Genomic DNA, 19205 nt, shown 5'->3' with positions numbered 1-19205 from the left:
AAGGGGGTGAAGGGGCTTGAGGGAATATTTTGGGGAACAGGAACTCCAAGTGGTTCTTTTTCTTGAATCTTTGTCTAACTCACTTGGTGGTGGCAGCGAATACCGTCCAAGGACAAGAAGGGATTTGTGCCTTGGGGAAGTTTTAACCTAAGCTGGTAGAAATAAGCTTAGGGGGTCTTTCATGCGGGTCCCCACATCTGTACCCCAGAGTTCAGAGTGGGGAGGGAACCCTGATAGGGGGTGACTGGAGTGGGGTGAGGGGTGCACTAACCCTAACTCTAACCTCCCCCTCACCTTAAACCCTAACCCTGAGGTCACTGCCTCACCCTGGATCCTGAGGGATCAAATGGTGAGTTTAGTGGAAATCAGGCTTCTACAGTTCTTCAGTTTTCACCAAAGTCAGTAGGTTTCTGCTCACGGAAGCCTAGAGCACGCCCTAAAAGGCTGGAGCTGATGGGACATGGTTTTCAAAAGTTATCCCATTGCAGACAGACAGAAACACCATCGAGTTCAGTGTGGAGCCTCCCTTCACTCAGGCAAAAGGGAGAGGAGATGGCCCTTTACTTGGCATTTTAACCACATTATGCATTGTGTCCCCCGTATAATGCGGGCAGTGGGAATAGCTAGGCAGAGCGCCCCTGTGTGTGTTTTACTTTCTACCAGCAAAACAATGACTCCAATGAGTTTGCAATAATTGAGTTAAATCTTCTGCCTAAACACTTCTGTTATTCACTTCCAGTGGCACATGGGGCAGAGAAAGGAAGGTCCCTTTGCTCATTTCATTGGGGAGGGGAGGGGGAATCTCAGACTTTACAAGAAGTTTCATAAACCCTCTGGGCAGCTCTCAGAGCTCTCACTGTGAACAGAAAGTCAGTTTGGTTTGTGCGGTGCACGGAGAAGCTCTGCCCCTCGTCCCTCACACTCAGGACACGGAATGAACAGACCCAAACCCCACTCCCTGAACTCCCAGGGGTTTATTGCTCCCGCACAGCCAGGGGAGGGAGCGGGTTTGGCTCACTCTGCCCTCTGTGTAGCCAGCACTGTGCCCATGCTGTGAGCTGGCTGTAGTCCTTAACACCCCCGGTGTGACCTGCCAGGCAGAAGGTGGCCAGGGACATGGTGGCTGATGATGTCATTGTGCTGTTTGCTACAGTGTCACTCTGCCCATTTGCTCTCCTGTGCTATTGGCTGCGGGCTCCACCCCCCTCCCACCCAGTCCCATCACCCCAATGATAGACTAATCTGCCCCCAGGGAGAGCTCACTTCCCTCAAATCCCTCCTGACCCCCATCAGTTAGTGTTTGGTTTGTGCCCTGAAGCAGGAGGGGGTTTCTTTCCTTTCCAGAATGCTTGTGTCTTTGAGAATTATCATGACTCTGGATATTTGCATTTCTCTATCAGTACCTGAGCCTTTCGAATCCTTTGTCCATTTGGGGTTTTTCTTTGCTTGTCTGTTTTGTTTTAACCCTACTCACTGTAAAACTGCATGTTCTCATTAGCCATATAAATGTCCTTTCATTTTATTTCTGTTAAACTCTTGTCCTCAATGGTACCTTGTGGCAAGGAGGTCCACAGGCTAATTATGCATCATGTAAACAAGAGTATTTCTTCTTATAGTTTGAAATTTGCTACCTTTCAATTTAGTTGAGTATCCTCTTGTTCTTGCACTAGGAAGGAAGGTAGGTAGGTCTGAGAACCCAATTTATCTCTCTCTCACTCACTGTTTTCTATATCTCTGTCATGTCTCCTATCTAAATTAAAATGTCCCATCTTTTTCAATCACTTTTTATATGGCTTTGCCTTCAGGGCTCAAATCATAATTATTGCCCGTCTCTGTAATATCCTTCCTGAGACAGGGTGACCAGTACTGGTGAGGATGTATATAAGTGTGATTTTCTGTCCTGTTCTTTGTGCATCCTGAAACTTCATTCTTTAAGTACCACAGCACATGGAGCAGAGCTCTTCACAGAGGGGTCCACAGTGATGCCCAGGTCTTTTTCCTGAGTGTTTTAAGGCCAATAACCTGCATGCATAGGTCTAATTATCCTAGTAATGTTCGTTACCTTACATTGACCCACACTGAATTTCATCAGCCATCAAGTTATCCAAGCTTGGTCTCTCTGAAATAACTCAGACTTTTTTGGTAACCCAAATAATTGTGTGTCATCTGCAAATTTTGCCACTTTAGGGCTTATCCTTTGTTCCAAGTCACTGATAAACAGACCAGGGGTTCTCAAACTTCATTGCACCACAACTCCCTTCTGACAACAAAAATTACTACACGACCCCAGGAGGGGGGACTGAAGCCTGAGCCCAACTGAGCCCCATCCCATTGGTGGGGGGTCAGAGCCAAAGCTGAATCCCAAGTGCTTCCATCCCAGACAGGAGGCCTGTAATCTGAGCCCCAATACCCAGGGCTGAAGCCCTCGGGCTTCAGCTTCAGCCCCGGGTGGTGGGACTCGGGCATCGGCCCCAGGTCCCAGCAAGTCTAAGCCAGCCCTGGCAATTTAATTAAAACAGGGTCGCAACCCACTTTGGGGTCTTGACCCACAGTTTGAGAACTGCTGAAATAGACTAAACACCAGTCCTAATACCCAACTTTGAGGCACCCCACTGCTAACCTTTTTACATATGAAAATTGACTATTTATTCCTACTCTTTGTTTTCTGTTGTTTAGCTGGTTTCTGATCTAGGACAATACTTCTCACTCCATGATGACTAATGTCTGCACTACAGAGCTTATAACACCAGAGCTGAACCAATGCAGCTGTGCCACTGTAAGATCTCTAGTGGAGTCATTCGATGCCGACGGGAGAGAGTTCTCCCATCGGCATAATGATTCCCCTCCAGCGGGCGGTGGTAGCTATGTGGGCAGGAGTTTCTCCCACCAACATAGTGCTGTGCACACTAACACTTATGTCAGTGTAACTTACGTTGCTCAGGGGGTGGAATATTCACATCCCTGAGTGACATAAGTTTTGGAGCCATAAGTGGTAGTGTAGACAGCCTTCGTTTCCTTCATAACCTTTTGTGAGGAACTTTTTCAAAGACTTTTTGAAAGTCCACATCAGTTATGCCATTGGGTTCTCCTTTGTGCCACACTGTACTGACATACTCAATGACATTTAATAGATTAGTGAGACACAAGCCTAGTCTACTCTAGGAATTTATCTTGGTATAGCTACGTTTTTCTGGAGTGTGAATAGAGTGTGAACCCACCAAGCTAACCCCTGGAATAGGCAATGCTAGGTCAACAGAAGAATCAACCTAGCTACTGACTTTGTGGGAGGTGGGTTACCTATGATGATGGGAGAATCCCTCCCCTCAGCGTAGGTAGTGTCTTTGCTGAAGCCCCCCAGCAGCCGTGGTGCAGACAAACCCACAGTTTTCTTTTCCAGTTGTGCTAGTTGGACTTTTCCCCATCATTCTCATATAGCTGATTTAGAATTCTGGTTTAGTTTTTGTTTCAACCAGTTTACCAGTACTGACGTAAGGCTCACTGGGCTGTAATTCTCAGAATTACTCCTGCCAAATTTTTAAAGCTGGGTACAACATTCCCAACCCTCTGAATCTCCAGAATAGTGGCTGATTTTAATGAGAGATGCGTATTATTGTTTGCAGCTCAGCCATATCGCTCTGACGTCATTTCAGAACTCTTGGGCGTTTGCCCCCTGGCAGGGATCCACGCTGCTCTTGGTGGCTCCTGGCTCTTTAACTTACCAGTTGTTCCAATATCTCCTCTTCACACCTCAATCCCTGATATTCATTTCATGAACAGAGCAGCTCCAGGGCAGGTCTCTCCCCAACACTCTCTGTGGTGAAAACTGATGCAAAGAAACCAGTCAGTCTCTCAGCATTGTCCCTACCCTTCCCAATCGCTCCCTTCCCCCCTGTGGATTCAGGGAACCCATCGATTCTCTCACAGGCTTCCTGATTCTGATGGACTGAAATAATTCCCTGGTCTTTGTTTTATTCACTGGATGTTTACTCTCCTAATTCCATTTTAGCCTCCTAATTCCCATCATGCACTTCACCCGATGTACTTTATGCTCCTTTCTACTGGCTTCACAGGGTTAATATTTCCACTTGCTGGGGGGTCCCTGTTTAGCTCTAACAACCTCTTGCGCCTGGCCGAGTGGGGTTACTATATTTCTCCCCTTGCTAATAATTCCTTTGCTGCTCAGGAGGTGCCAGGCTCTGGTTGCTGACGTAGCCTCCAGGCTGAGTCTAAGGATTTTATCTTCTCTGCTTTAAAGTCTTTTTGACTCGCTTCTCTTCTGCAAGATAATGTGATATGAGGGTGACCAAACAGGAAGTGTGCAAAGTCGGGATAGGGAATGGGGGGTAATAGGTGCCTATATAAGACAAAGCCCCAAATATCGGTACTATAAAATCGGGACATCTGGTCACTCTATGTGGTATTCACAAAAACAACAAGGAGTGGACTCCTTGTTATTTTTGTGGATACAGACTAACACGGCTACCCTCTGATACTTGACTCTATGTGATATTGACTCATTTCTCTTTGTTTTATTTTTAGACAAACTCCAGGCTGAGCTCAGTAAGTTCCATTCCCCCCAGTATCACCCTTGTCTCACATTGTCTCCTGTTCAGCGTGTCGGTGATCAGGGGAGTTCTCACCCGTCTCTCTGTGTTTGGTTGCAGGGTGGAGAAGCGCCCAGCTCTACGCAGGTACTGTACATAGCGCTGATATTTTATCCATGGTGAGACTAACCTCCCCCTGGGAGCTCTGTGCTCCTTTCCCTGCACAGAGCATTTTCCTATGAGATTCAATAGGCTTGAGAAAGCAATGTCACTGGGGGCAGATGGAAAGGGGCAGGTGACGTCCCAGGTTTATTGCAGAGCAGGGACACTGGTGAGGGAATACTGCCCCCTGGTGTCAGGGATAAAAGTAATTGTAGGGACTTACTGGTACGGGGCTGGGCTGGGGCCGGCTCTGGGCCCTGGAAGAGGCGAGGCCTCGAGCGGAAGGGGCGGGACTGGGGGTCAGAGCCAGCCCTGGCTCACCCTGTACTGGCAAGTGCCTCCTTCCCCTTCCCCTCCTGTCCCCTCCGCCGGGGTAACAGCGACAGCAGGGGGCTCTGGCAGTGGTTTAAAAGCCCTGGGCAGTAGCGGTGGCCGGAGCTCTGGGCCCTTTAAATCGTCCCTGGACCCTGCAGGAGCCCTGGGGTAGCAGTTGGGGGGCTCCGGGGACGATTTAAAGGGCCCAGAGCTCCGCCGCCGCTACCGCCCCGGGCCCTTTAAATCGCCTCCCCAGCCCCGCCGCCGCTTCTCCAGGGCTCTGGCAGCAATTTAAAGGGCCGGGGGCTGCAGCCGCTGCTGGGAGCTGCAGGCCCTTTAAATTGCGCCTGGGGAAGCCGATCCACCGCAGTATGGCGCACTGCCTCTTGCCTGTATGCCGTACCGGGGCGTACCGGCTTACTTTCACCTCTGCCTGGTGTCACCTTTCCAGGGCGGTACCTGGGATCTACAGAACAAACTTTCTTATCTGTCCATCATTTGCATTGAACTGCTCAGCTCTCCCTTCCCAGCGGCAGGGTTTCTATGCTCAGACCAGGCTTTAGCCAACAATTTCCAGAGAGCCCAGGGGCCATGCACACACATTGCAGCCCCACTGGCCCAGGGGTCCATGCACTCCGGGGTATCCTACCACACAGAGCTGGGAGGGAGGGGGGCATCCAGGGCAGTTACACAAACACCGCTGGGGGTCCTGTTAGGGTCGCCATCTCTGAGGTCCAACAAAACAGGAAATCTGCCTGCTTCATGGACATCACCTGTCCCCTCACCCGGGCACCGTCTCCCCATCCGAATCCCGGGAGAGGGCACCAGCCACCACAGGCTCCTGCTCCTGGACTGCCCCGAGTACCAACCTCACCGAGCAGGACATGGCGCCAGATCTACCCCGCTGCCCCCGGCAGTGACCCCCGCAGCCGGTACCTGCACAGGGGTGACTGGGCCCTGCTGGCCCTGAGCTCCCGATCTCACTCACTGCTCCGAGCTGCCCCGTCTCTGCAGCTCCCAGGCGCTCTGGACCCAGAGCTCCCTTTGCGTAGGCACGGTCACCCCGCAGCTCCCCCACTGCAGCCACTGACACACCTGGGACTCGTCACGGCCTGGGCAGACTCACAGATTTCCCAGGAGAGTGACATGGACAAAGGGACAATCCTGGGAAAACCTGGACAGGTCGGGTTGCCAACTTTCTAATCTCACAAAACGGAACACCCCTTCCCTGCCCCTGCCCTGAGGCTCTGCCCTTCCCCCTCTCCGGGGCCCCGCCCTCACTCACTCTGTCCCCCCTCCCTCCGTCGCTCACTCTCCCCCACCCTCCCTCACTTTCAGCGGGCTGGGGCAGGGGTTTGGGGTGTGGGAGGGGGATGAGGGCTCCGGCTGGTGGTGCAGGCTCTGGGGTGGGGCCAGGGATGAGGGGTTTGGGTTGCAGGAAGGGGCTCCGGGCTGGGGCCGAGGGGTTCAGAGTGAGGGAGGAGTGCGGACTCTGGGGTGGGGCTGGGGATGAGGTGTTTGTGGTGAAGGATGGAGGCCTGGCAACCCTGTGGACAGGTATCAACCCTAGGTCCTGTCCACACGGCCCAGTAACACCCTGCTGAGCTGGGTACAGGCAGCCACATGCCAGCCCAGGCCCCTGGCAGGGACGCTGAGCTGCTATGGTCACTAACAGTGTTAACTCTGCCACGTGCCACACACCACGTCCCAGGAACAGCTGTAACCTAGCCTCATGGCAATGCAGGGCTGGAAGGGACCTGGAGAGATCACCTAGCCCAGCCCCTGGTGCTGGGGCAGGGCCTAGACCATCTCTGGCAGGGGTTCGTCCAATCTGTTCTCACAAACCTCCAGTGACGGGGATCCCGCAGCCTCCCTTGGACCAGGTCCAGAGCTTCACTGCCCTGAGACTTAGAAAGTGTTTCCTCATCTCCAGCCTCAGTCTCCCTTGCTGCAGCTTGCACCCATTGTTCCTTGGACAGGCCCTCGCCCTGCCCGCTGCGGGCACTGGGGGTGTCACCAGGTGTGAGCATCGCTGTTAGCGCACTGAATGGCTGGGGACGCTGGGCTGGCTCAGGGGGGCAGTGAGGGCAGCTGGGGCCTTTCACTCCCCAGTCACCGATCTCAGCCCAGGCTCAGAGTCCGGCTCCCAGCAAACAGGAGCTCATGTCGTAATTCTCGTTAATGGCAGCCTGACCGGCCACCTCCGCAGGGAGGCCAAGGCCTGAAAGGGCCACAGGGAAGGTTCCTCCCCAGGGAGAGACTCCAGCCGGTGTCAAGGCTGAGTCACATTGGCAGGACATGCGGGGCTCACATGGCCACTGTGACGTCCTCGTACCCTCGAATCAAAGAATCATAGAATATCATGGTTGGAAGGAACCTCAGGAGGTCATCTAGTCCAACCCCCTGCTCAAAGCAGGACCAATCCGCAACTAAATCATACACAGAGCTCCAGCAGGAGGGGTGTAAACCCCACTTGTACCCCCAGCACTGAACTCACTGACACTGGCCCAAGGCCCCCTCACCTCCCAGGGTTGGGGGTGCGCTGAATAAATGGCACTGGAAGAGAGGGGCCAGGAGACCATGGCCCAATCACTTTTACTGATAGGAGGGCAAGGTATCCCACTTTTTACCGGCTGTAAGGGCGAGCGATGGGGGGCAGGAGGGGGCAGAGATGAAAGACCATGGGGACAGGGTGTTTGGGTGGAAGAGGTGGTGCAGGGGTGGAGTCTTGGGGAGAAGGGGTGGTGCGGGGGCGGGGTCTGGAGAAGAGGCAGTGTGAGGGCCGTGGCTCGGGGAGAAGAGGCAGTGTGAGGTCAGCGGTTCGGGGAGAAGGGGTGGTGTGGGGGCAGGAGCTCCAGGAGAAGGACCCACATGGGAGGGCGGGGCCGTGGTTCAGGCTCCAGTGGGCCCTCTACTTTTCGGGAGCTTCCATCACTCCTGGGGAGAGGACCATCCCGGATGCTGATCCACGGGCACATCTGTGTATTTGCCGGGTGCACAGAGCTCTCCAGGTGGAGACACTTTCTCACTGACCCAGGAATCGGTGCTGGGAGGCCCCACTGCCCAGGAGGCCAAGGGCTCTCGCTCCCCTGCCCTGGGGGTGAAGGGAGGGGCCCTGGGGCTGCTGTTCCCTGTCCCAGGAATGGGGTGAAGGGGACGTGGACACAGACAATCTCCCCGCTGTGCTGTGAGGGGCAGACCTGGCTCCACGCTGGGCTTCAGAGCCTGAGCTCCAGCCTGAGCCTGAACGTCTATGTGGCTATTTTTAGTGCCCAATAGGGAGCCCCACAAGCCTGAATCTGTCCACCCCGTTCGGAGACTCGCTGCCGCGGGCTGTGCACATGAACCCAGAGTGTGTCCAGAGTCTGGGTCTGAAAGTTCCCAGCGCGTCTGATCCAGGGCTGGTTAATGAGAGCGAGGGGGGTGGCTGGCGCAGTCGTTAGATGGAGACACCGGAGCCCCTGGGGCTCTGGGACGGTCTCTGTGACCATTATCTGCTCTGGGAGACACCCAGGTGCAGCTGCAGAGGGTCTGTGCCGCCAGCATCGTCCATGGGACAATCACTCTGGGCAGAGTTCAGGCTGATTTGTGGGGGTCTCCATTTTCAGCCTGATTTTGGGGGTGAGATCAGGGGCTCGGGGGGAATTTTTTTACCCAGGGCAAATTAAATAGCAGCTCTGGAGTGTTTCATAGCTGATGTCCTGAGTCTGACCTGCCAGTAACTTTGCGTTTCTGGGGATGTTGAGAGTCACTCACTGCCAGTCACTGGGATTTGGGCTCCTCAGTTGCTGGGACAGGTTTACAGTGAAGCTGGGTGAAATGTTTTGGACAAATAGTTTATTTGCTACAAAATTATATTTCGGATCGACAGAAATTATTCGCGAATCCATGTCAAGTTTGCTGACGAGTTTCAATGAACAGAAAGGTGCCGCTGCTTCCCTTCCAGCCTTTAGCCCCGTGGCTGGGCCCTCAGCGGGGAGCCCCCTGTTCAATCCCCCCGTGGGACGCCATGAGGGCTTGAGCTGCTGGGCACTGGGGGTCTGATGACGTCCCCCTGTGTCTAAACACTGCCCTGGGCACTGGGCCAGAGCGTGGGAGCGAGACTGATTCTGCAGCCCAGTGTGTCGGGCCCCGACCTGGGAGACCCGGAGTCCAGCCCCCCTGCTCCAGTCACCCTGTAATTATTGATCCATAACCCCAGTGACGGGAGGGGTTACGGCCCCTGGCACACCAGTGTCTCAGGCCATGTCTGCCGGGGTTTCCTTGCATGGATGCAAACCCCCAGGGCAGACTGGCTGTGCGGATGTGAACTGGGACTGGTGCCTGGTGCAGCTTCCCCCAGAGGGAGGGGGCAGTAAATGGGGAAATGCCCCCTCCCCTCCCCACTGCCCTGGCCTCATTAGCAACAGCCTATTAGTACACATTTACACCCCCCCCAGAATCCTCCACTGCACTGCCGCCCCAGTGAGCCCAACCCAGACCACTGCCCCATGGCGGACGGGCTGGGCCAGGAGAGGGGAGGGTCTGGCTGTGGGGTTTCCCTGACTGGAAGGTGGTGCCCGTGGGGCCCGCCAGCATGGGGAGCCCCAGCTGCGCCCCCTGGGGCAGGGCTGCACCCCCAGTGTGTGTGGGGCCAGCACCAACCTGCTCTTAGCAAGAAACCAACCACACATGACCCCAAAGCAAGAGAGATTCCCTGGGGCCTGCCTCTCCCTCACCCCTCTGGCTCCTGCCCCTCCCTTACCCTTTTCTCACCCCTGTGCCCACCTGGACCCTGCGTCTATTCTGACCCTTCCTCCTCGCCCCTCCCCTTCTTCCCACCCACTTTCTGCTTCCCTAGGCCCCTCTGCCCCCCACTTTGCCTCCCTGCCATGTGCCCTTGCCTTTCACCCACTTCTGCCCCACCGGAAACCCCCCTCCTTCCCCCCCTGCCCTCCCGGCACCTTCCCCTCTCCCCCAAACATCCTCTACACTCTGGAGCCCACCCGTCACTTCACACCCCTGCTATGTCCTGGCATCCACCTCTCCCCTTTCCCTCCTCTGCTGCCATGTCTCCCACCCCTTCCCTCCCATCTGCTTCCCTGGTGCCTGCCACTTCCCTCACCCCCTCTGCCCCCTGATGGCCGTCCCACCCCTCACCCTCTTCTGCTGTCCTGGCTTCTGCCCTTCTTACTCCCCTCAGCCCTCCTGGCACCTGCCTCTCTCCCCACCCTCTCTGACCCCCTGGCACCTGCCTCTCCCCAATGCCGTCTCCTAACACCTCCCTCTACCCACCTGCCCCTGCCTCTCTCCTCGCCCCTCTCTGCCCCCAGGTGCTTGTCCCTCCCCTCCTCTGCCCTCCCTGTGTCTGCCCTTCTGCTCAACCCCCTCAATCCCCCTGGCACCTACCCTTTCCCTTACCCCCCACACCCTTCTGGTGCCGACCCCTTCCCTCCTTTCCCCTGCCCCCCAACACCTGACCCTCCCCTTGTCCCCTTCCTCCCTGGTGCCTACCCCCTCACCACCCTCTGCCCCACTGACCTCACTCTCCTCTCGCCCCTCTGCCACCATCATCCATGCCACCTTCTCTTTATTTCTCACTCTTCCCCTCCCCTCGCCCTCTGCCTCCATGACACTTGCACCCCTCACCACCCCTCTCGTCCCCTGGTGCCAGCTCCTCCTCTGCCCCAAGTCCCAGCTCCACCCTTGCCCCATCTGCCTCCCTGGTGCCTGCCATTTCCTTTGTCCCCTCTGCCCACCTGGTGCAAGTCCCTTCTCTCGACCCCCTTTAGACCCCTGGTCTCTGCCCTTCCCCTCACCTCAGCACTGCCCCACCCCTCCCCTCCCCCTCTCCTAATCTCTGAGTCCCACCCCTCCCTTCATCCTCCCTCTGCCCCCCTTGGTGCCCACATCTCCCTTCACACTCCTCTGCCCCCCTAGGTCCTGCCCTTCTCCATACCCCTCTCTCTGCCCCCCTTCTGCTCACCTGCTCCTTCACCCCCCATTCTGCCCCCCGGCACCAGTGCCTGCCCATTCGCTACCCCCCATGGTTTCGCCTCCCCACTCCTCATCATCTCACCCCCTGGCAGCTCACCCTCCCCTTGATTTCCCCTGCCCCATTGAAGCTCCCCCAATCCCTCACACCCATCTGCCCTGTGGTGCCCGCCCCTTCCCTTGCCGCCCAGAGCCCCCTGGTGCCCGCCCCTTCCCTTGCCCACCGCAGCCCTCTGGGGTCCATCCCCTTCTTCTCCCATGGAGCCCACCTCTCCCCCCACCCCCTGCAGCCCCCAGGATCCTGCCCTTCACCCCCCTCTGTTCTTATGGTGCCTGCCCCTTCCCTTGTCCCCACATTGCCCTTGTGCCTGCCCCTCCCCTCTACCCTTCCCCCCTCTACTCCTGTCACCTGCCCCTCCCCTTTCCTCTCCCAGCATCAGCCTCTCCCCTCCCCCGCCCCCACTGACACCTCCCCACCCCTCCCCCGCTCCTCCTGCCCTTTCCCCCCATTGTCTCCTCACAGGCAGAGGGGCCCTGACTCCCCTCAGGCAACAACCCCCCCCCCCAGCGATTAACGGGGACGCAGGTTAATTTCCCCTCAATCCCAGTGACCAGCCCCTGCCCCCTGCCCCCAGCTCTGACTCTGTGACTCTCTCCCCAGTGGACGTGACTCTGGATCCAGACACGGCTCATCCCAACCTCGTCCTGTCTGAGGATCGGAAACGTGTGAGACTCGGAGACGCACGCCAGGATCTGCCCGACAAGCCTGAGAGATTTGATCCTTGTGTCTGTGTCCTGGGCGCTGAGGGGTTCGCGGGCGGGAGGCGTTACTGGGAGGTGGGGGTGGGAGACAAGACGAGATGGATTCTGGGGGTTTGTCGGGAATCTGTGAGCAGGAAGGGGTGGGTCACACTCTCACCTGAGGATGGATACTGGGCCGTGTGGCTGAGGGACGGGGGATACGCAGCCCTCACCTCCCCCTCGACCCCCCTCCCCGTGAGCGTCCGGCCCGGCCGGGTGGGGATTTTCCTGGACTATGAGGCAGGCGAGGTCTCGTTTTACAATGTGACTGACGGGTCCCATCTCTTCACGTTCACTGACACCTTCTCCGGGACGCTCCGCCCTTATTTCTATACCGGTCTCAACGCTGGGGGTAGAAACGCGGCTCCCCTGATCATCTGCCCGGTCCCGGCTCCGGCCGAGGGGAATCTCGGTCCCTGACAGTGACCCCGCGGCACAGACCGGACCCCCCAGCGCTGCTGCTTCTCCCACCCCCCTGTGGTGGAGGCCGGTTACTGCAGCTACTGGAGTTTTTGTGCTGCCCGGACGCTGCCAGTTTCCCTTTTCCACTGCAGGGTCCAGTCGAAAACCGGACACCTGGCAACCCCCAGCCCTCACCTTGCCCCGTCCCCTGCCCCAGGGGTAGCAGATGGTGGGGGATGGGGTCGTTCACTCCTGCCAGAATTTTCTACCCATGTGAACTCTCAAGGTAAAATATGAAATAAAAAAGATTATTCTAATTTAGAAAATATTATTGTAACAAGGTGTAAAAACAAGAATATTTCAATTTACATTTCAACAGTATTTATGAAACAAGCATCTAAACATATTTTTAGAAATGGAATTATTTACATTTATTTTTGATTCTTCCCTCAAATCTATGTTGAAGTTTAACTTTTCTCAATAACATCATTTGTATTTCAACTGTGGAATTTCAAGAAATCCAGAATATTTGTCTTAACTAAATAAACTATTAAATTGTCAGACGGGGTTGTTCAGTTACAATGTACGTGTGTCATAAACATCACAACTACACACATGTGCAGCTGCTCTCTCTCTCTCCCTCTCCTCCTCTCTTTATTGTCTTGACTGGTTCTCTCTGGAAGGCAGGGCACATACACCCACCTCCTGCACTACACCTTTGAAAATTAATTCTATCATTTTTAAGCTATTAATGAAGCAATATATTTAAATTCACTCATACAAGATTATATAATATTCTTTGAAGTTCTGTCAGCATTAATTCACTTTCTAGCTGCATATAATCGTGAATCAAGATATGACCCTTCCTTTCTTTTTCTCACAAAACATGGTCCCCAAACTCAAATGCTGTATTCTTAGATACCAGGGGTTGGCAACCTTTCAGAAGTGGTGTGTCGAGTCTTAATTTAGTCACTCTAATGTAAGGTTTTGCGTGCCAGTCATACATTTTAACGTTTTTAGGAGGTCTCTTTTTATAAGTCAATAATATATAACTAAACTATTGTTGTATGTAAAGTAAATAAGGTTTTTAAAATGTTTAAGAAGCTTCATTTACGATTAATTTAAAATGCAGAGCCCCCCAGACCGGTGGCCAGGACCTGGGCAGTGTGAGTGCCACTGAAAATCAGCTCGCGTGCCGCCTTTGGCACACGTGCCATAGGTTGCCTACCCCTGCGGAATACGAAAACGTCTTCTACAATCTCATTTTTTTGGTTATTTTTCTTTAGAAATATTATTTGCAGGGAATGTACTGTCAGTGTCCACTGTTGATTTCAAAGTACTGCCAGGGTTTCCATGTTCTTGGTTATAAGGACACAACAAATGTAGTTTGATAAAGAAATGGAGAAGGGGTTGTATTCCTTTACTGAATCATCACAAATTAACTTAATTGTAGTAAAGATGCTGGCACTTAATGACACATAACATGACATTTGGTGACATTTTATTGGGAGACCTTTCTTCTCGGCCATAAATCAGTCGAAAGGGTGCTATTTTTGTTGTCATGTGAGGTTTAGAGTACAAAGAAAAGAAAGTTGCTCCAGGAAATTCATCACCATTCCTCTGGGTTCTGACCACCACCTTCTGGAATGCTCTGTAAAAATAGTGACCGATTGGTCCAATTCCTTGATATTAGCGATTGAACCTAATTTCTTGAAGAGCTGGCTGAGCAGAGTATGATGGGAGGCACATCACATGGCATTCCTAGGACTACTTTTTGTTTTAAATGTGATGCGTTATGAACATTTTCAATGTAATAATTCAGTTTTGAAGATTTATTCACAGTATGCCATCCATGGCAGAGTGCCTGAAACTTACGTTGATTATTTGGAAATAAATACCCTAACATTATCTTGTGATGGATTCATTTGTGTTTTTATCCAGTCTGCTGCTGTCTAGGTGGCATGGTCTGCTGAAGCTATGTGTCACCCGGCCATGATTATGTAATTGACCATATAGTGAAAATAACACCAAATGTAAACTGTTACCTCATTATTCAATTCAGAACCTAGATCTGCCAGTGTCTGCTCTGGACAGCCATGTTCATATATAATTTCACATGTCTTCTTCTCCACCTCATGTGCTTTCATAGTTCTAAGTGGAAATTCTTCTACCTATTTTGAAAAATCATCTGTAGCTGTCAGTACATACTGGTATCGCTTCTGGGATACTGGATATAGCCCGATTAAATCTGCTCTCAGCAATTCCCAGTTTTAACAACCTATGTGCAAGAACACAGGCTAGAGTTCTCATTTGGATCTTTCCTATGACATTTTTATTATAATCCCATCTATAGTAAGCAAAGTAAACATTATAATGTGGTTTCTAGAATAGTTGATGTCTCCACACAGTCAGAATCTAACTTTTGGTGTTTTTCAGAAGTAAGTAAATACAGGACAAATTTCTGCAACTGAGAACTTGCATAAATTCACCTTGCAGGGTCGGCGAGTTATATGGGCCCGTGGTGCTTGTGCTCCAGCAATATTCAGGGCCCGGGAGCCTGGATCCACCAATGTTTGGGGCCAGGTCTCTGCCCCGGCCCCACCTGCTGCCCCCAGGGGCCTCCCCTGGAGCGCCCCCGGCCCCGCCAGCTGCTCCGCGCAGTGCTCCCTCACCGGCCGCTGCTGGCTACAACACAGGGACCGGCGCTGGCGGCAGGCTGAGGTGGCCGCTGCGCCTGCGGAGGGGGGAGAGGAGGAGGTGCACATGTGATGGCAGCCCCCCCCCGGCACCTACTGGGAGACGACTCCAACTCCGAGGAGGCTTCCTGGAGTCTGGACCTGAGCAGCTGGGGCATGGGTCTGTGTTGGACTCGTGCCCCCGCCCGCAGTCACCTCTCCTGCCCCACGCTTGGCAAGGAGATGCCCCATCCCCCACCCGCAGTGATGCTATGGTGAGGGGCAGCAGCAGGGGAGGAGGTGCACAAGTGACAGCAGCCCCCTCCCCCACCTTCTGTCACCCACCACAAGGGAGGCGAGGGGGCTTCCTGGACCTGAGCAGCTGTGGCTTGGGTGAGTGTCGTGACACCCTGCCCTCCACCCCCCGCCCCCGCTCCGCAGTTACCACTCCTGCCCCAGGCTGGGCAAGGGGCAGCCCCATCCCCCACTGGACAACAATGAAAAGTGTTTGCTGCCTCCTGAAGAACATCGCAAAAGAAGGGGCGACATTTTGTTTTAATTTTAGAAAGTATTTGCTTTTGAGAGCTATTGATCCAAGAGTGCTGGGTTGTTTCTGTATTCAAAAGAGTATGAATAAAGTTGATATTCTTCGTTATATACATTTTCCTTATGATGGTGATATTGTGGAATAGAGGGAAACTGTTAAACGCTTCCTGTTTCCAGTCCACTTTTACATTATTTTAAAAAAATATAAATCGGCTTACAAGGCAGGTGTGAACGTCCCACTCAGCTCCTCTCTGCATCTTTAGGAGCCTAAATAACTTTGCAGATGTGGCACAGAGACTAAGGGACAGATTTCAGAAGGTCTGTAGACACCTAAAGATGTAGCTTGGCTTCTAGTGGGATTTTCAAAAGCACTTAGGTGCCTAACTCCCATTGGAAGCGAGGTGCCCAGGCACCTTTGAAAATTCCCCTGAACGACTCGGCCAGCTCACCACAGGCTGCTTCCCCCACACAGGGTCCCACCTGGGCACTTGCAATGTTTGGCCTCAACTTTTTTTTATTATTGTGTCAAATTCAGAAAATTGCAGTGGGATTTCAGAATGTTCTAGGGGAGGAGACCTAAGTCCCCTCATTCTAAAGCCTCCCTCGCAGCTTCCCGGAGAAGCCCAGTGGGGTCGGCTCCAGGCCTGGCTTGGGGGGATTCCCAGGTCCCCTCAGGACCAATAACTGCATGGTCTGACTCCCAAAGACAAGCCGAGCCCAGGATCCCAGTGAGTGCGATGGGGCCAGTGAGCAACAGGGAATGTCCCGGCATTTACTGCCCGAGGGACTCATTGCCCATGGCGAGGAGTGAAACAGCCACAGGGGCCAAGAGTGAGAGTGCCAGGCCCTGCTGTACGGGCTGCTTTGTGCTGCCAACTTAGCTGTGTCAGGGAAACTGGTCTCAGCGCAATGGAGGGAGGGGTGGGGATGGGGAGTGGGGAGAGCTGGGGAAGGGGAGGGAGAGCCCAGCCCCAGGGTTGTGTGTGCAAGGGGTCCAGGATGGGCGAATGGGACCTGGGAGCCCAGGAAGCTCCTCAACCCTCTCCACACCTCAGCCTCTTACCTAGCTTATACCCCACCCTATATTCTTTTATCTTTGCACCTGCCTCCATGCCTGGATGCCCACCCTGACCTATTGCCCTGGGCCTGCAGACTTCTCCTTCCATACACCCATTAGTGAGCCCCTGAGACCAGCCCTGCTTGGGAGCACCCAGGGCAGGGACCATACAATATGCCCATGAGGGGGCTACAGAAATAATATGGAATAATAGTAACACCAGTAATTCTCCAGGCAGAGTAAAGGCATAAATAAAAGTCAAGAGACCAAGACCAGGTGGGGCAGGGGCCGGGGGAGGACAGAAGGGCTGAAAGCAGAGCTGGGGAAATAATGTGCAGAATGTGACCTGTCCAGTGAGCTCAGTTTCTGTTCCTGTTTGTCAGCTGCCCACACACTGATCACAATTTTCTCACATTTATTTGTTCAAATACATTTGTCATATACATTGATTTCTGTGGGGTTAGTTATGATTGCACACATAGGTCACATGGGATTGTTTCTGTTTCTTGACTGGCTGAATTTAACTCTTAGAAACAGGGTTTTGGTGCAAATATTTGTGATTAATGCTTTGGTGGGGTTCCTTGCCTGATGAAAGTTCTACACATACTTAAGGACCTTGTTGGGTCAGGACCTAAATGTTCAGACATTGCTTCCCAGGAATATTTTATAACATTTAGTAGAAATCCTTTGTTTGCATGGACATTCCTGCCGGCAAGCGCCGTCGATGGAATATGCATAGGATGAATGCAGAAGGGGCAGGAGCTAAAGGGAATTCATGGGGACTCAGGCACCTAACTCACGCAGGCACTTTTGAAAGTCCCACCAGGCTCCAGTCTGCATCTTTAGGAGACTAAATAGCTTTGCAAATCTGGCACAGAGACTAAGGGGCAAAGTTTTGAATGTCTGTAGTCACCTAAAGATGTAGTTAGGCATCTAGTGGGATTTTCAAAAGCACCTAGGTGCCTAACTCCCATTGGAAGCTAAGTGCCCAGGCATCTTTGAAAATTCCACTAGGCGCCTATCTGCATCATAGACATCAAAACACCTTGGAAACTCTGGGCCTAGGTGACTTGCCTAAGGCCACACAGGGAGTCTGTAGCGGAGCAGGGAATTCTGCACCTTACCCTGGAACTCCCTTCAGAGCCGCACCTGAAGCGTCTTAGATCCCCTGAGCTGGGTCAGCACAGGCAGTGGGGTGTTTAATGACTGTTCCCTGTCAGTGTGTTCTGGGGCACACAGGCTCAGCGTCGCTGGTGCCCTGACTCAGGGTCCGTCTGTCAGGCAATAGTTCAATGATGTGCAATAAAAAAGGAGACTCTGACCTCAGAGGCTCCCCTCTGCATTAGAGTGGAAAATAGAGGAGCAGGTATAAATACAGGAAAAGATGGGAGTTGCCTGCCAAGTGTGAGGTCAGTCTAACGAGACAATCCAACTAACAGTAGGATACAAAGGGAGGAAACATCACTTTTGTAGTGTTAGTGAGAGTGGCCCATTTCAAACAGTTGACAAGAAAGTGTGAGTAACAGTAGGGGGAAATTAGTATGAGGAAAATTAGGTTTCGGTTTTGTAATGACCCAACCAGCCCTAATTCAGTCTTTATTCAGGCCTAATGTTATGGTGTCCAGTTTGCAAATTAATTCCAGTTCTACAGTTTCACATTGGAGTCTGTTTTGGCTGTAGAAAATGGATTGTGTGATTTGGTCTGGATGAAAGCTGGAGGCATGTAGGTCAGTATAGTAGTCAGTAGGGTGGTGTTTATGTGACCATCGGTTATTAACACTGTAGTGTCGAGGAAGTGGATCTCTTGTGTGGACTGGTCCAGGCTGAGGTTGACGGTGGGGTGGAAATTGTTGAAATCCTGGTGGAATTCCTTAAGGGCCTCCTTCCTACGGGTCCAGATGATGAAGATGTCATCAATGTAGCACAAGTGGAGTAGGAGCGTTAGGGGACGAAAGCTGAGGAAACGTTGTTCTAAGTCAGCCATAATAATGTGGGCATACTGTGGGGCCATGCGGGTACCCATAGCAATCCTGCTGACTTGAAGGTATAAATTGTCCCCAAATCTGAAATAGTTATGGGTGAGGACAAAGTCAAGAAATTCAGAAAACACCAGGTTTGCCGTGATAGTATCGGGGATGCTATTCCTGACGGCTTGTAGTCCATCTATGTGTGGAATGTTGGTGTAGACGGCTTCTACATCCATCGTGGCTAGGATGGTGTTTTCAGGAAGATCACCAAAGGATTGTAGTTTCCTCAGGAAGTCAGTGGTGTCTTGAAGATAGCTGGGAGTGTTGGTAGTGTAGGGCCTGAGGAGAGAGTCTACATAGCGAGATAATCCTGCTGTTAGGGTGCCAATGCCTGAGATGATGGGGCGTCCAGGATTCCCAGGATTATGGATTTTGGGTAGCAGATAGAATCCCCCTGGTCAGGGCTCTAGGGGTGTGTCAGTGTAGATTTGTTCCTGTGCTTCTTTAGGGAGTTTCTTGAGCAGATGGTGTAGTTTCTTTTGGTAACCCTCAGTGGGGTCAGAGGGTAATGGCCTGTAGAATGTGGTGTCAGAGATTTGTCTAGCAGCCTCTCGTTCATATGCTGACCTATTCATGATGACGACAGCACCTCCTTTGTCAGCCTTTTTGATTATAATGTCAGAGTTGTTCCTGAGACTGTTGATGGCGTTGTGTTCGGTACGGCTGAGGTTATGGGGCAAGTGATGCTGCTTTTCCACAATTT

General features: G+C 52.9%; 1 protein-coding gene and 1 long non-coding RNA gene across 4 annotated transcripts in view; both read left to right on the top strand.

Moving 5' to 3' along the window:
- LOC114018749 (butyrophilin subfamily 1 member A1) overlaps positions 1-12758 on the top strand; it is a 31387-nt gene extending 18629 nt beyond the window's left edge. For 2 of the 3 annotated variants that reach the window (XM_037914912.2, XM_037914910.2), the window contains 3 exons: positions 4540-4560; positions 4665-4691; positions 11656-12758. In XM_037914912.2, the coding sequence (XP_037770840.1) occupies positions 4540-4560; positions 4665-4691; positions 11656-12215 (608 nt within the window). In that variant the 3' untranslated portion in view covers positions 12216-12758. Of the gene's footprint in view, positions 1-4539; positions 4561-4664; positions 4692-6872; positions 7042-11655 lie in introns of all 3 variants that reach the window. The other variant, XM_043528802.1, reaches the window with a different exon arrangement.
- Positions 12759-12928: 170 nt separating this feature from the next.
- LOC122462982 lies at positions 12929-15527 on the top strand. Its single transcript, XR_006285902.1, has 2 exons — positions 12929-13176; positions 14634-15527. It is a non-coding gene; the product is annotated as an uncharacterized LOC122462982 (long non-coding RNA).
- Positions 15528-19205: the final 3678 nt, after the last annotated feature.

The sequence above is a fragment of the Chelonia mydas genome, chromosome 14, assembly GCF_015237465.2.
Source record: "Chelonia mydas isolate rCheMyd1 chromosome 14, rCheMyd1.pri.v2, whole genome shotgun sequence".
NCBI lineage: Eukaryota > Metazoa > Chordata > Testudines > Cheloniidae > Chelonia > Chelonia mydas.
This window is presented reverse-complemented; position numbering and strand designations above follow the sequence as displayed.